At 44.5% G+C, this 17,880-nt stretch overlaps 1 protein-coding gene across 3 annotated transcripts in view; it reads left to right on the forward strand.

Moving 5' to 3' along the window:
- Positions 1-3,537: 3,537 nt before the first annotated feature.
- The window catches only part of CBFB (core-binding factor subunit beta), a 31,204-nt gene continuing 16,861 nt past the window's right edge, over positions 3,538-17,880 (forward strand). For all 3 annotated transcript variants that reach the window (XM_075281903.1, XM_075281904.1, XM_075281902.1), the window contains exons 1-3: positions 3,538-3,715; positions 8,591-8,677; positions 9,741-9,857. In XM_075281903.1, coding sequence (XP_075138004.1) covers positions 3,638-3,715; positions 8,591-8,677; positions 9,741-9,857 — 282 coding nt within the window. In that variant the 5' untranslated portion in view covers positions 3,538-3,637. The remainder of the gene's footprint in view (positions 3,716-8,590; positions 8,678-9,740; positions 9,858-17,880) is intronic.

Below are 17,880 nucleotides of genomic sequence, written 5' to 3' on the forward strand. Positions count from 1 at the left end.
ACAAAGGGATGTCACCCGTGTGCCGCCCGTGCTTCCGCTGCCCCTTTCATTCAATGAATAAGAGCCGCAGAAGCAGAGCAGCATAATTGGACAGGAATAGGACTTGTTCCGTATTTTTAGGCTCGGACTGTCAGCCCACACATGTGACCGTGTAATTCACAGTCATGTGTACTGGCCCAAAATGAATGGGTCAATGTACTATCTGGGAAAAACCTGGACCATTCATATATCCAATATCAGCTAATGTGATAAATCTGGCAAATTTTCAGATGGATGACAGCAACGGACATTAATAACGGTACTGTGAATATAGCCTAATCCGAGATTCACACAAATTCGCATTATAGTTATCTATTATGTTACGTGACCCTGCTTACGCTGGGTTCACACTAGCGCCCGGACTCCGTTTTCAGGTTTCCGTCTTCTAACGTTTTTTTTTTAAACCGGACACAGGGTACTGCATGTCCGACTCTGTCCGGTTTAAAAAAACCAGTTTTGCGACAGAGAGCATAAAACGCTCACGGCCGGACACCTTTCAAACCCATTCAGATTAATGGGTTGGAAAGAGTCCGGCAGCTTTCCGTCTCCTGCTCTGTTTTGTGCAGGAAACGGAAACCTGTATGAACGGAGTATGGGCGCAGATGTGAACGAGCCCTTACCAGCAAAATATTGTTCCATACTGTCATCACTACAGAACAGTATGTTGCTGCGAGGGAGGGACTCCTAGTTTCATAGATAATGTAGGCCGATGGCTGGTCAGGTAATGGAGGGGGTGTACATCTCACGCAGACTACTCAGGTGGGTGAGATGAGAAACTCCAGAAAGAATGGTTCTCAGCAGATAATTCTGTCTGCTGAGTGTTAGTTCAAAGTTCTGTTTATTGGGCTTGATTTTTTAGGAATGGCAGGTAGGTTGGCAGTGGGACCTGTCATTCCACCCCCCCACCAGTCCACACTTCGTGGTTGTTCTTGCAGCAACTCAGCTGTTTAGAATCTCCTTGTCAAGGGGCTTAAGAAGTTGCTCCAGCAGCCAGGGCAGAGCTTTGCTGGAGAGCCAAAGAAAGAAGTCATATTTTTTTTGAAGCTGTGTCCTGAATGATTCTACTGGCTTTTGGATTTCGGTTATCCTAGGTGAGGTAACCTATTCTATGTTTAGTTAGAGCCTAGCCGGGCAGGTATTTATTTTTGTATTGTTTCCTTTTGAGGCTGCACTATATTTTTGAGTGAAAATAAACTCTACCTTTGTTTTGGAAAAGCCTAGCTGATTTTTGTCACTGATTTTTCAACATCGCTTTTTTTAAACACTGTTTTTTTTGCATTGGACGCTGTTTTTGACACTGTTTTTGACGCTTTTTCAGTCACTGTTTTTTTTAAGCTTTTTTTTTTTGCATTACAAAAAAGTACATGATAAAAAAAACGCTAGCGGTTTCAGTCGCTGTTTTTGCCAAAACAGCTGCAAAAATAAGCGACCAAAAACCGCTAGCGGTTTTTTCAGTGCCCCATAGACTCCTATTCATTTTTTCAGGCGTTAAACGCCTGAAGAAAGGTCATGTTGCTTCTTTTTCTGCTAGCAAAAAAAGCTAGCAATAAAAAAGCTAGCAGAAAAAAAAAAGCTAGCAATTCACATAGGGCTACATTTTATGGAGGCTGATTTGGCCGCGAAATCAGCTGTCAAAATCAGCGTCCATGTCCCCGTGTGAACTAGCCCTAAAGAATCTGGACATTTGTGTTTATGCCACCCTGCCTAGCAACCCCAGACGCTGACAATAACTATAATGCTAGGAATCAGTCTCCCACCATAGTGTCCAGGCCTGTAAATTTGGCTCACACAGGGACCAAGTTTCACAGATGAAACTCATGTGAATCTTGGCTATTTTTTGTTGTTGTTGCATTTTTTTTACTGCAAATTTTGCTGCAGTTTTTTGAGCAAAAGCTAGAAGTAAATTGAGCAAGAAGGGAAAAGTAGAAGTTCTTCCATTATATGTCCCATTCCTTTTGAATTCACTATTGGCTTTGGCTCAGAAAAACAGCAAAATCTAAATCAAAAAGAAAAACTCCATGTGAATTTTTTTTTTTGCAGTTTTGTATTTTTTTAAGGGATTAAAAAAAAAACATAACCCCCAAACTATAAATTTGGTATTGCCACAATTGTAGCAACCTACAGAATATAGATATATCGTTTTGGCTGCACAATGAACACCGCAAAAACGAAGCCCTTAAAAAGATGTACAAATGCGGTTTTCTCCAATTCCACCCCATTCTGAATTTTTTTCCAGCTAATCGAATGGAATAGCAAATGGTACAAAACATGTACTACAAACATAAACCCCTCATACTATTCTGTGAACGGAAAAATAAAAAACATAGTATTTATAAGAACAAAAACTGTAAAAAGAAAGCAGTAGGAAGGGGTTAATCTATAGAGCGCTACCTTCCAAAATGTGGTGCTGGAAACAAATTCTTCTTTTTCGCCAATGAAGTCTTATGCTAAGTTCACACTAGTGTTTGGGTTTCTGTTCTTTGCGTCCACTCGGTGACCCGAAAAACGGAAACCCATATCTATCTAAACAGGTTGCACACAGAAATACGAAAACCCCATAGACTTTGCAGGACTTTTCTCTCCTCCTATTTTAAGCAGAACAGGGATGGAGACACCAAACACTAAATCTAGATTTGCCTCTGTCATCTCTCACCAATGAGACCCATTATCCCTTCTTAGGTCCCACGTAGTGCGTCGCAGTGAAAAACGGGTTTTGCTGCAGCATTTTTCAGAGAAAGTTCACGGTATAGAGGGGGTTCATATGTAGTGTAGAGGGGGGGGATCATGTGTATTATAGAAAGTCTGGGGGGGTTATTGTGTAGTATAGAGGGCATAGAGGAGGGGATCTTGTAGAGAAAACGCCGGCGTTTCCGTAGGTATCATTGACGTGCTGTGATTTTCCACTGCACACATATTTCTACATCCACTTTGAAGGAAGTGTAAAACGCTGCGTATTTTGCCTCAACGTTTACGCCACGTGGGGCCCCAACCAAAAGTTTTATGGAGCTTTTTCACAAATACCCCAACATGGGGCCATTCACGTCATTCCATTTCTGCTGACCGTCCAGCATCCATCTTTACATTACAAAAACACTTCAGTTTGGTTGAACATGACTAGCTAGGCATACCGTACCTTACTAATAGTTGTGAGGTTAGCGCCCCCTCGCTAACTGCGACACTTCTGGGGCCTGTGAACAACCTGCCATAGACAGAAGTGTGCTAGTATTGGGAGGAGGTGAGGAGAGTTTAGGGTAAATCACTGATAAACTCTATACACTAGAAATTGGCGCGCACATACTACAAGTCGTCCTTACACAGCGCAACTCTGCGTGACTACAAGACATCACGTGACAGATGATGACGCAGCAGTATCATGTGACAGCACCGCCGGTACCTCTGGGCGCGTGACGTCACAAAGCAAAGATGTGTGGGCGGGTCAAGAGAGTAGGCTTGAGGGACGTGATTGTGTGGGCGGGGTCAAGTTCTGAGCAGGAAAGAGGTGGAGCCTAAAGACGGCGACCACCGGGCGGGAGACACCCAGAGTGTGGTGACCCGGGTGGGTGACAGGAAGATATTTAGTTTCCCGGTTGGTGGAAGGATGCCGCGGGTAGTACCGGATCAGAGAAGCAAGTTCGAGAATGAGGAGTTTTTCCGGAAATTGAGCCGGGAATGTGAGGTGAGGGCTAGAAATACAGACCTGACTGAAGGGGGAGAACATGTGTAGTATAGAGAGAGTAGAGGGGGGACCATGTGTAGTATAGAGAGAGTAGAGGGGGGGGATCATGTGTAATATATAGAGAGAAGAGGGGGGGGGATCATGTGTAGTATAGAGAGCGTAGGGGGGGGGGTGATCATGAGTAATATAGAGGGAAGAGGGGGGGATCATGTGTAATATAGAGAGAGTAGAGGGGGGATCATGTGTAATATAGAGAGAGTAGAGGGGGGATCATGTGTAATATAGAGAGAGTAGAGGGGGGATCATGTGTAATATAGAGAGAGTAGAGGGGGGATCATGTGTAATATAGAGAGAGTAGAGGGGGGATCATGTGTAATATAGAGAGAGTAGAGGGGGGATCATGTGTAATATAGAGAGAGTAGAGGGGGGATCATGTGTAATATAGAGAGAGTAGAGGGGGGATCATGTGTAGTATAGAGAGAGTAGAGGGGGGATCATGTGTAGTATAGAGAGAGTAGAGGGGGGATCATGTGTAATATAGAGAGAGTAGAGGGGGGATCATGTGTAGTATAGAGAGAGTAGAGGGGGGATCATGTGTAGTATAGAGAGAGTAGAGGGGGGATCATGTGTAGTATAGAGAGAGTAGAGGGGGGATCATGTGTAGTATAGAGAGAGTAGAGGGGGGATCATGTGTAGTATAGAGAGAGTAGAGGGGGGATCATGTGTAGTATAGAGAGAGTAGAGGGGGGATCATGTGTAGTATAGAGAGAGTAGAGGGGGGATCATGTGTAGTATAGAGAGAGTAGAGGGGGGATCATGTGTAGTATAGAGAGAGTAGAGGGGGGATCATGTGTAGTATAGAGAGAGTAGAGGGGGGATCATGTGTAGTATAGAGAGAGTAGAGGGGGGATCATGTGTAGTATAGAGAGAGTAGAGGGGGGATCATGTGTAGTATAGAGAGAGTAGAGGGGGGATCATGTGTAGTATAGAGAGAGTAGAGGGGGGATCATGTGTAGTATAGAGAGAGTAGAGGGGGGATCATGTGTAGTATAGAGAGAGTAGAGGGGGGATCATGTGTAGTATAGAGAGAGTAGAGGGGGGATCATGTGTAGTATAGAGAGAGTAGAGGGGGGATCATGTGTAGTATAGAGAGAGTAGAGGGGGGATCATGTGTAGTATAGAGAGAGTAGAGGGGGGATCATGTGTAGTATAGAGAGAGTAGAGGGGGGATCATGTGTAGTATAGAGAGAGTAGAGGGGGGATCATGTGTAGTATAGAGAGAGTAGAGGGGGGATCATGTGTAGTATAGAGAGAGTAGAGGGGGGATCATGTGTAGTATAGAGAGAGTAGAGGGGGGATCATGTGTAGTATAGAGAGAGTAGAGGGGGGATCATGTGTAGTATAGAGAGAGTAGAGGGGGGATCATGTGTAGTATAGAGAGAGTAGAGGGGGGATCATGTGTAGTATAGAGAGAGTAGAGGGGGGATCATGTGTAGTATAGAGAGAGTAGAGGGGGGATCATGTGTAGTATAGAGAGAGTAGAGGGGGGATCATGTGTAGTATAGAGAGAGTAGAGGGGGGATCATGTGTAGTATAGAGAGAGTAGAGGGGGGATCATGTGTAGTATAGAGAGAGTAGAGGGGGGATCATGTGTAGTATAGAGAGAGTAGAGGGGGGATCATGTGTAGTATAGAGAGAGTAGAGGGGGGATCATGTGTAGTATAGAGAGAGTAGAGGGGGGATCATGTGTAGTATAGAGAGAGTAGAGGGGGGATCATGTGTAGTATAGAGAGAGTAGAGGGGGGATCATGTGTAGTATAGAGAGAGTAGAGGGGGGATCATGTGTAGTATAGAGAGAGTAGAGGGGGGATCATGTGTAGTATAGAGAGAGTAGAGGGGGGATCATGTGTAGTATAGAGAGAGTAGAGGGGGGATCATGTGTAGTATAGAGAGAGTAGAGGGGGGATCATGTGTAGTATAGAGAGAGTAGAGGGGGGATCATGTGTAGTATAGAGAGAGTAGAGGGGGGATCATGTGTAGTATAGAGAGAGTAGAGGGGGGATCATGTGTAGTATAGAGAGAGTAGAGGGGGGATCATGTGTAGTATAGAGAGAGTAGAGGGGGGATCATGTGTAGTATAGAGAGAGTAGAGGGGGGATCATGTGTAGTATAGAGAGAGTAGAGGGGGGATCATGTGTAGTATAGAGAGAGTAGAGGGGGGATCATGTGTAGTATAGAGAGAGTAGAGGGGGGATCATGTGTAGTATAGAGAGAGTAGAGGGGGGATCATGTGTAGTATAGAGAGAGTAGAGGGGGGATCATGTGTAGTATAGAGAGAGTAGAGGGGGGATCATGTGTAGTATAGAGAGAGTAGAGGGGGGATCATGTGTAGTATAGAGAGAGTAGAGGGGGGATCATGTGTAGTATAGAGAGAGTAGAGGGGGGATCATGGGTAGTATAGAGAGAGTAGAGGGGGGATCATGGGTAGTATAGAGAGAGTAGAGGGGGGATCATGGGTAGTATAGAGAGAGTAGAGGGGGGATCATGGGTAGTATAGAGAGAGTAGAGGGGGGATCATGGGTAGTATAGAGAGAGTAGAGGGGGGATCATGGGTAGTATAGAGAGAGTAGAGGGGGGATCATGGGTAGTATAGAGAGCGTAGAGGGGGGATCATGGGTAGTATAGAGAGCGTAGAGGGGGGATCATGGGTAGTATAGAGAGCGTAGAGGGGGGATCATGGGTAGTATAGAGAGCGTAGAGGGGGGATCATGGGTAGTATAGAGAGAGTAGAGGGGGGATCATGGGTAGTATAGAGAGAGTAGAGGGGGGATCATGGGTAGTATAGAGAGAGTAGAGGGGGGATCATGGGTAGTATAGAGAGAGTAGAGGGGGGATCATGGGTAGTATAGAGAGCGTAGAGGGGGGATCATGGGTAGTATAGAGAGCGTAGAGGGGGGATCATGGGTAGTATAGAGAGCGTAGAGGGGGGATCATGGGTAGTATAGAGAGCGTAGAGGGGGGATCATGGGTAGTATAGAGAGCGTAGAGGGGGGATCATGGGTAGTATAGAGAGCGTAGAGGGGGATCATGTGTAGTATAGAGAGAAGAGGGGGGAATCGTGTAGTATAGAGAGCGTAGAGGGGGGATCATGTGTAGTATAGAGAGCGTAGAGGGGGGATCTTGTGTAGTATAGAGAGCGTAGAGGGGGGATCATGTGTAGTATAGAGAGCGTAGAGGGGGGATCATGGGTAGTATAGAGAGCGTAGAGGGGGGATCATGTGTAGTATAGAGAGCGTAGAGGGGGGATCATGAGTAGTATAGAGAGCGTAGAGGGGGATCATGTGTAGTATAGAGAGCGTAGAGGGGGATCATGTGTAGTATAGAGAGCGTAGAGGGGGGTTCTTGTGTAGTATGGAGAGCGTAGAGGGGGATCTTGTGTAGTATAGAGAGCTACAAAGCACATAGATGGAGAAGATCATGTGTGTAGCATAAAGCGTGTAGAGGGGAGAGATGATGCGTGTAGCCTAGAGCATGTGGAGGGGGGAGATCATGTGTGCAGACAGACCATCAAAATTGGTCTTTATAAGGTTCTGAAGTTTCTGAATAAAATCTGGTTAAAAGTGCAGCGCAGATACTCTTATACAGTGTTTCTCAACCTGCAGTACCCTGAGGTACACACCGTGGCTAAGAACCACAGGTTTATATTACATGTTGCCCTCCATGCTGGTCCTGTGTGCCCAGAATGGACACCCGGGCATGGCCTCTGGCACCATCTTTACATCAGAAGCGCAATGAGCTCTTGCATTAGTCATTGCAGTTAGTGGTACTTGGCGAGTGAGCGGACAGCTGTATTCATCACTCACAACTCTGCTCCCCACTTCCTTTTTGCTCCAGGATCTTATAGCTGGCTACACAGCAGGCCCTGAAGCAGAGAGTAAGCATGGAGCAGAGCAAGGCCTCGTTCACATCTGCGTTGGTATTCCGTCCGATAGAGTCCGCATGTGGACCAACGCAATTGCAAGCGCTGTGCAGTAAAAGCACACGGATCCCCATAGACTATAAGGGGGTCTGTGTGCTTACCGCGCACTGCCCGCACGAATCATGCAGACAGGAAAGTAGATTGTGAACTACTTTCCTGTCCACATGTTCTGTGCGGAGATCTGGCGGCAAGTACACTGATCCCATTATAGTCTATGGGGATCCGTGTGCTTTTACTGCACAGCGCCTGCAATTGCGTTTGGTATTCCTTTTGTGGGGGGGAGGGGGGTCCCCATACAGACTCTACCGGACGGAATACCAACACAGATGTGAACGAAGGGTAACACATGCAGCTGACCACTCGCTCCTGAGCCACCTGGAATTGCAGTGACTTTTTCCATTGGTACTGATGAAAATTAACATTGCTCATTGTGTTACATGTTGGGCTTACTGTTGGGTCCATTATGGTCATTATATTACATATGAGAGCACTGTGGGGGCCATTTTGCTACTTTTTGGGGCACTTAAGGCACCATGACATAACTGTTATAAGTCATTTATAAGAGACTGCTACTATGAGGGGTACTTCATTTGGGACGTCTGACAAACACTGCTGTAGCGATACTGCTCTGGTGGTTATTGTCTGTCCGTATATATATGTGCTATACATGCTAGAATCGTGGCTTTGTACTGAATGACCACTGAGGCCACTGCTTTGTTGCAGCATTCATGTGCTGGCAGCTGGTAAATGAAGACTGACAGACACTGAATCGGCAACGGAAGATTTAGTTTTCGCAGTTGTGGCATATCTATATTACTTTTTATACTATTGTGTTTACTAAATGGTGAAGATGTAAAATCTTGTATTCAGTTCTCTTATTGTTTGTGTCTCTACAGATTAAATACACAGGGTTTCGAGACCGGCCACATGAGGAACGTCAGGGGCGTTTTCAGAATGCCTGCAGGGATGGTCGCTCTGAAATAGTAAGTGTATATAGGGGACATTTGTTACAGCCATGGATTGTGAGCTCTGATATTAATATCTCTAGTGTTACAGTGTGTACAGCCATGAGCATTGGAAGTCGGTGTAGGTTTAATATCTTTGCAGCTTTCTTTGATAACGTGTTGCAGCAAAGTATAGGATTTATATATTAACCGTAGTGAAATCTAAATGACATTAAAAAGTTTTCAGGGAAGGGGGTGAATTTTTCATTTTTTGTTTTTTAATGCTGGTCAGGGATCAGAAAATCTTTACAACATGTCAGGCCAACTAAATACTCAAATCCAATGTGCAAAGACCCTAATAAACCCTATGGCCGAAGGTACTGTAACCTTGGTCAGTAAGTTTTGGTCATAAGTCTTCAGCTGCATAAAATTTTAATTGGGCTACCACTTTTTTATTTCCCAGTGCTACTTGGCAGTATTGCACAAATTCCAAGTTGTACTGAGGCATGGAACCCATAGACCTCTATGGTCACATGCTGTTCCCCCAAATGTCTCCAATTTCATATGATATTTCTCTTATGTTTAAATACAAAGATTTTGGATGACAACAGATGTCAGAGGGAAAGAAGGGATCGACATTTTGGATTTCATTAGCTGAATCCTTTGTCTCAATTGGATAAAACTGTTGCCGAACTTGTTTGGCAGCAGCATATTCCACATTGAAAACACACACACTGAAATGAATGGGAACCTTGAAGTAGCAAAGTCTTTTACTGTCCTTCTGCAGATCAGGTTTTTCAGAATAACAGTAAGGGTGTGTTCAGAAATAACAGATTTTCTGCAGTTGAATTGCCTGCAGGAAATCGGCAGTGCATTAATGCATCAGTAGAAATGGAGAAAATGGCACAAAATCCTTAATATAATTTGACCTACTACTACCCAAGCCCTACTATAGTGAAATAAAACCTGGCTTCCAATAATCTAGCAATTTCCATGTGATAATCTGAGCAGAAATAATTGATCAGAAAGCTTCTCTTCTTTGATCTCGTGGCATTATACATGGACTGCCTCTGACTTGCTGTTTATTGATTCTCTATCTAAGGCTTTCGTGGCCACAGGAACCAATCTATCGCTGCAGTTCTTTCCAGCAAGCTGGCAGGGCGAGCCTCGCCAAGCCCCCACCCGTGATTATGTGGATTTTGAAAGAGAGACTGGAAAGGTAGGTTTTTCACAAGAGGAATTATTTTCTTTCCATCAGGACTGCTATGTATATTACTGCAAACAGGGATCTAATATGGAATTGTGGAGCTAACAGCATCAGAAAATATATCAGGACTGGTGTTTCCTATGCCAGCCGTGATCCCATATGCACCAGAGTGAAAATGTGCATTTATTTGGAGGCACATGCTTTTTCATAAATTGGGTGCATCGCTGGCCCTCCTTACTGCAGAAACTCAAGTTTATTTTTGGTGTAAATTCTAATAAATCTGCCAGGCAGCTGGAGGCCATGCCCACTGCTTTTAAACTCCGACACACTTGCGTTTCAGAAAAGTGCGGTGGAGAAAGTAAGAAGTCATCATTTTTGTCACAAAAGGAATTGTTTTGTCACAAAAATGTAAATTGTTTACATAATTCAGCTTCCTGCTATGTAACTTCCTCAGTCACGCCTCTCACCTTTGTCACTCCCCCTCCTTCCTCTCTCCCTCCCATACACCCCCTCCCTGTCTCTCTAGCTATCCCATCCTTTCCTACCTAATAAGCCCAATCCTTGACCCATATTATATACTTACCCTCCACGCTTCTTCTGGTGAGATGGCTCCTCCTCCTGTACTGATTCTGTCTGTGCGAGCTCTTCTCCATCATTGCTCTGTTCTCCACAGCGATGATCCAACTGTACTGCGTATGAGGTGAATTATTGGCAGCAGTGCGCACAGCACTTGGAAAGAGCTTACACAGACAGAATCTGTACAGGAGGAGGAGCCGTTTTACCGGAAGAAGCGTGGAGGGTAAGTATAATGGGGTGGATGGGGGGTAGGCTGGAGTAGAAGTGACGATCTGTTTCCGGAAATGGATAGTCACCAGATAATCAGAAAATTTCCCTGGGTCAGTCACATATGGGCAAATATACATTTTTGATTAGTTATGTTATTTAGAAAGTAGGAGGGGGGAGGGAATTTAGATTAGTGTAGTGATTTCCAGTTATCCTGGACAACCCCTTTAATTATACTTGCATATGCCCTAAATATTGATTAGAAAAATCCAAGATTTCCAGCTGTCCCCACAAATCAAAATTTGCAGTTAGTATTAATAAATCTGAGAGAACCCCATTTTAAAGCGTTTGTCTTAACTTGACAGACTCTGGCCATCTGTGATTCAGTTCACTAGAGAGAGACATCTAAATGGCCAACTATGCTATACATAAATGGGCAGGCTACCTGGGGTCCTGGGCAACCAGAATCCCCAAACACCAAGGCAAAAATAGTCCTGAGTGTGCAACGCTTTCCTAACCAGAGCGGAACCAGGCCCCAGAGGTCTTTGCCAGAGATCCTGATGGTGGAGTTGGACTTGGTAAATTCTGGGACCCAGAACCGCAACTGCCCAGATAGCGCCGCACACTCAGCGAACCCCAAGCAATAGAGGACCCAGAAACACTAACCTCAGCGTATTAATAAACAAGAAGGCTGGTCAGCATGGAGAGTGATCTGAGGTTTGCTAGGAGGTAGCGGAAGCACTGTAAGGAGGTCGTACAGGACAAGTCGGTACACAAGAGGTCACTGCAGGTTCCAGGGATAGCTAAAAACGTACTCAATCAAGCAGAGCCAGTACACAGGAAGTCACGTCGTAGCAGGAGGGAGAAGCAGATGCGTAGTCGGGTGTGCCGGGTCATGCACTGGAGGTCACATAGTAGCCAAGCAGGGGTCAAGTAGGAGTAATCAGGAAACAAGCCAAGGTCATCCACAAGGGGTCAGGAGGTAGTCATATCAGGAGGTCAAGGAGAGGTAGTCTGGAAGGCAAGCCAAAGTCATACACAGGAACAAGCAGAAGGGCGCACAGGAGGTTCAAGGGTCAGGATAGGAACAAGTAACGCATGGGGAGCTGTCACCAGGTAATCTGAATAAGTAGTGGCAGGCCAGCGCCAGAATGAGGCCTAAATAGCCTCCGGCCCGCCGCTGACCCCGGCACTAGAAGGAAACTGGAACCCCCGCAATCAAAGTGTAGGTCCCGGCCCTCCTCCACGAAGGACTGGAAGCGCCATTCCGGCGCTAAAGACAGAGCGGGCTGGCAGCCTCTGCGCGGTACAGCAGAGGCTCTGGCTTGTCCTAACAGTTGTTTTACAATCTCATCTGTGTCATGGCTGATACAACACTGTTGCAGTGTCACCACGGTCTGCACATGATCCATTGCCAGAGGACAGACTGCTTCATGCGTTGTCATACTCGCTTCCTTGTGATGAAAGAATAAATTCTGGTTGTTCATATTCATCAGTCAGTTTTCCTTTGATGTGCTACAAGGGAATTTCTGTGTCTGATGAGTCTTCTGTATTGTCTTCACACAGCTGCTATTAAAGATAACTGTTTTATCCTTGTTCTAAGTAAAAAAAAAAAAAATGTATTCTCTGCTGTAGATATGTAAAGTACATGACTTGTAACCCAGAAGATATTTACAAATCCAGTGTGAACATTTATCTTGTTAGATGATCCAACTTTAGAAATGTCTAATCGGAGGTGACCTTGAAGATCACCAGTCAGGTCCACTTTAAAAGGGATTCTATCATTGGCTCTAGTGATTTTTAATTAAGCATATATTTGCATATATTTAGATAGACTATTCCAGACATACCTTTTGTTTAGTAATCCTCTCAGCTGTTTTTGAATTGGCTCGCTTTTATTGATATGCTAATTAAACAGCACGGAGCACCGGAAGTTCACTAAGCACTGTGTGATGTGTGTAAATAGGGGGAGGTCAGAGCCAGGGAAGGCTGCTGCTGATGACTCAGGATGATGATGCTGGTTAATTAGCATATTAATAAAAGCGGGCTAATTCAATAACAGAGAGGATTACTAAACAAAAGGTATGTCTGGAAAAGCCTTTCTAAAGGCTGTACATATATATGGTTAGTTAAAAATTATTAGAGCCAATGATAGAATCCCTTTAACCATAGGGCCAACAGTGCACTTGTATCACGCCCCATGGTAGTGGGGGGCCCCCTTGGGAAATTGGGACAGTCTTGCATATTTAGAGTGTTGTCCTGCTGTTTCAGGCCACTCTGATACATCACAGCTCAAACTCATCTTTGTCCTCCGAGCGCAGATGAGTGGAATAAAATGGTGATACAGGGAGGCATATTCTCCCTGCATCACCATTCGGTTGATGTCTCTGCTATCATTGTATTACTCAGGAGCCGGAGGCGCGATGTAATGACATCACTTACATTGTGCCTGTTGCTCTCTGAGGCTGCTGGCAGCAGAGATGGCAGACAGTAGGGGAAAGGGGAAAGGTGAGTATTATGGTTGTTGTTTTTTTTGTTTTGTTTTTCCTTTCCTCTGTTTAATTGATACTGGGGAGGGGGAAACCTGGAAAGCAGACATTATACTGTGGGGGCAACCTGGAAAGGGGGCATGATACGTGAAGGGGAGACAACCTGCAAAGGGGAAATGATACATGGAGTGGGGGCAACCAGGAAAAGGGACATGATATGGGGAAGAGCAACCTGAAAAGGGGTTGTGATACTGTTGGGGCAACCTGGAAAGGATACATTATATTGGGGGGGCAACCTGGAAAGGGGACAGTGTACTGGAGGGGGGGGGGAGACAATATAATGTCTGGGCAACTACTGAGGGGAGGAGGAACTGTTAATGTTTGAGGCATCTGCAAGGGCATTTGATAGTGTGATGGACCGCTGAGGGGCAATATATTGTATGGGACCACTAAGGAGGCATTATACTGTATGAGGGCCACCGAAGGGGCATTATACCATGAGGAGCCACTGAAGGGGCATTATAATTTGTGCTGGTCAGGTATTTCTAAGGGATGGTGATGGAAAACTTTGCACTATGCCCACCAATGTGTTCATATGTCCCTGTTACCAATACCGTTCCTTCAGCTTGTCTTCGCACATACGTTCATGCTTTCTTTGTCCAACTTCCTCATTGATATATAAGGAGACTCCCCCCATCTTGTGGTCTTTAGAGTTTCCTACACACAGGCAGGAAAACCAAAATCTCCTTCCTGGGGGGAAGGGGAATACCCAGTTCGAGGGTCTTTTAGATTGGCTTAGTATAAGAGAAGCATTGAGCCATGCACCCAAGAACTGAATTAACATTTCTCGATCACATTTTACTAAACATATAAGTGAATCATTTGGGGGATGAGACAGAAGGTGAGGAAGTAAGAGTAAGCAAGAGATGCATGCTGACATACCAGATATATATTTGTCAGGGTCTGGGGTTGCTAGGTGGGGTGGCATAGACACACAAGTTCAGTTTCTTTAGTCCAAAACAAAGGTAGATTTTATTTTCACTCCAAAAATATAGTGCAGCAACAAAAGGAAACAATACAAAAATAAATCCCTGCCCGGCTAGGCTCTAACTAAACATAGAATAGGTTACCTCACCTAGAATAACAGAAATTCAAAAAGCCAGTAGAATCACTCAGGACCCAGATCCAAAAAAATATAACCTCTTCCTTTGGCTCTCCAGCCAAATTCTGCCCAGAGTCTGCTGCTGGAGCTGGCTTCTTAAGCTCCCTTGATGAGGAGACTCTCTGCAGCTGAGTCGCCGCCGGAACATGCCCAAAGTGTGGACTGGAGGAGGGTGGAATGACAGGTCCCACTACCAACCTACCTGCCATTCCTAAAAATCCAGCCCAATACTGAGCATTTACCAAAATGCTCAGCAGATGAAAGTTGTCTGCTGAGAACAAACATTCCTGGAATTTTCTCATCTCACCCACCTGAGTAGTCTGGGTGTACACCCCCTCCATTACCTGACTGCACTTTCTCCTATTGCGCTCCTTTTTTCCTTGCAACCTTCACTTTTTGCTCCAGTCTGTCTCTCCTCTACCGTAGACTCTTGATATTAAAGTCTCTCCGACAGTTTCCTCTTCTTCCTCTCCTCTTATCTTTTCTCTGAAAAGTTGAAATATGTGCATGGTCTTGTTGGGCATATGTTATATGACTGTATAACCCTCATAACATGGTCTCCTATCAGTTTTTCTGCTGCTGATAATCACATTATGGCTGAAACACAGTTTACATTTGTTTCTCAGCCAGGGAACATATAAAATAAGGATCAGTCTGCCCCTCCTCCCCATCCATTATTCATACTATTCTGCCAGGAGTAACTATACAATAGCAAACAAATAACTGAGAAAAGCCCAAGTGATGATAATATAGGAGATCCAGGAACACTCCTCTGCAAATACAGATAATACTCACTGAGATAAGCAAGATGAAATGTATCTAGGGACAGACTTCCTTAGTAACAAAAGAGTGAACAGCAAATTAGCTAGAAATGAGACACCTAGTGGCAGGAACTTTAGAAAGATTTTTATGGGCAGAACGCAACAATATTTTTAATCAAAGTACATTACATTTTGGTGCAGAATCCCACGCTCTATGAAAAGAGACTAAGTTATCTGAAAAGTTAGTGATCATTGAACAGTCCAGCAAAATGATTGTTGAAACAAGCAAAACTAGGTAGCAGTGAGGACTGCATCCTGGGATCTGGGAATAGTGGAGTACAAGGCCCTCAGTGGGAAAATGTATATTAAGATGTTATGTTACACTCATGGCTGATTGCATATTATAGTGTCTTGGTAGGCCATGCACTAGTCGCACCAAATGTTCTTTTCTGGTACTTGAATTTGATGCTGACCGAATCAATAATGAATGATCTTGATAAAGTCTAGATCATTAAATGATCCTATAGGCTTTAGAAACCATAAATTATGATTGCATATAAACAATTTTGTCCTGGCACCCCCTCCCTTAGGCTACAGTCATTCATAATGTATGGCGTCATGCTGTGTATTCCTGCTATACATGGATGAGTACTTCACAAAGCAGTAACTGGCTGCCATATAGCCCAAGGGGGAAGTCTCTGTCCTTTAATGTCTGTATTCATCCCATGCCTATAGGGGTTGACCCAGTCTTGAGAATTCTTTAATGGTTCTAATCTGGGTCATTGACATCTTTTTTGCTTTGTTTTATTTTCTTCAATTTTTCCATCTAAGTTTCACACCAGTGAACATGTCAGTCATAAAATCCTTCTGCCATTTAGTTATTAATATGTGAGCATCAGCACCCGATCCATCACTGGAGCACGGTCGCAGAACCTATTAATCATTGTCATCCACAAGATGAAGGCCCTTCTGTCTGGTAAAAAGGGAGCTGCAGAAATAATAAATTACATTTTGGAAGGGATGTTAGATATAGTGTATTACGGGTTAAAAAAATATAATATTTAATAAACACCTTGATCATATTCAATGTCTGTGCAAGGCTATTGTCTAGACCAGGGGTGTAACTACCGGGGTAGCAGCGGCCACAGTCTGAAAAGACCCCAGAGTATAATAATTGTTCATGGGTGACCACAATGGAGCGTAATACTGTGTGCAAGGGACACTATAGGGCATAGTACTGTGTGTAAGGGCCACTATGGGGCACAATACTGTGTGCAGGGGCCATTATGGGGCATAATAGTGGGGTCACGTCAGAAGTTCGCCACAGGGCCCCGCCACTCCTAGTTACAACACTGGTCATTATAAAGTGATGCCATTAAACCTTCGGGTCCTTCACCAATCCTGTAGTTACCAGCATAGCCAGCTGGGGGAATGGAAAAAATAAAGAAATACAGCACTGAGTCACAGCTGTGACCCCTTCACACTCAGGATCACTGGGGCTTCTAGTGGTCAGACACCCATGGATCATAAAAAATGGCATATTGTAGCAATACACTGTCACTTTATCATATGGGAATGCTCCTTTAAACCAGCCATATCTGATGTATGTGAATGAGGTATCTGACACGGAGTCTTTAGGCCTGAGTTGTAGAAACCAATCATAATGCAACTTCCATCTTCCCAGAAATGTTTGGCAACAAGGCCTGTTCTTCTGTCGGACAGTTTTAATAAGTGAGGTCCCTCTGGATCCCTCTCCCACAGCCTCCACCCCCACTCTCCTTTGGTCCAGCACATCTTAGTGTGCCACATACTATGAACACTCCTGAACAAGGCATGTACAGTAGATCTGATGTGGTCATTTTGCCTGTTGCTAGGCATCCACCAGGACTCGCTCGGGCTCGACTCTTCAGGAGTTGCTTTGTATCCTTACTCAGGCATTACATGGTGCGTAGCGGATTTTCCTTTTGCTATTTTGTGAAATAACATAATGCAAAAATATATAAGGCTGCCACATATGAGCTGTAAGCTCCTGTATCCCCTAGGGCTCCCCTCCTGGCCTTGTATGAGCATACACTTCGCTTTACAGCCTTTGCTGTAAAAACATGCTTCTGTACCCACAACTTGCAAAACATTTCACAGAGTTTGCAGCCGATTTAACCTGTAACACATGCGCCATTTCATGCACAGTACAGATAATGTTACTTACATTTTTGGCAGTGGTTTAGCTACAAAGATGGACGTTACACTTATAGAACTGTGGTATGTATACAAGGTAGATATGGAACTGTTATGGGGTCCTTGAAGACTCATCTCTGTTGTTATCTGCTGGAAATAAACTGTGCAGGATTTCTACTTCCAGAGTAACTGCCTTGTTACTGTCCATTGGTCTCCTTCTCTATGTGCCATTGTATTACGGATGTACAGTGGATGGACTCTTCGTTTTGTGGAAAGCTTTCTCACGGTCTGTCTCTCGCCCTCCATCTCTTGCCCTCTGTGTGTCTCTCACCCTTCTCTCCTACATTATCTTATCTGGTCTTTAATGAAGGTTCTTCTGATATAACAAGTGGCTAGTGAAGCACGAACATTATCTTAACCCTTTAGGTTGCTCTTACACATTTGCTTTTTTGCTTGCATCTACACCGACATTTTTAAGCCATGTGTGTTTTGCCTTTTTAGTTGGTGTATATGCATTATTTTGCGTATCTGGGCTCCAGACCGCTATCAAGGTGGTCACCAATTCTACTAAGATTTTGCAGATGGTGCCAAGACATTTTTTTTTTCTTGCTGCTGTTTGTGTTGCTTCTAAGGAAAGCATTCAGAGACGGTATACTCAGCCAAGT

The sequence above is a fragment of the Leptodactylus fuscus genome, chromosome 7 (genome assembly GCF_031893055.1).
Source record: "Leptodactylus fuscus isolate aLepFus1 chromosome 7, aLepFus1.hap2, whole genome shotgun sequence".
Taxonomy (NCBI): Eukaryota; Metazoa; Chordata; class Amphibia; order Anura; family Leptodactylidae; genus Leptodactylus; species Leptodactylus fuscus.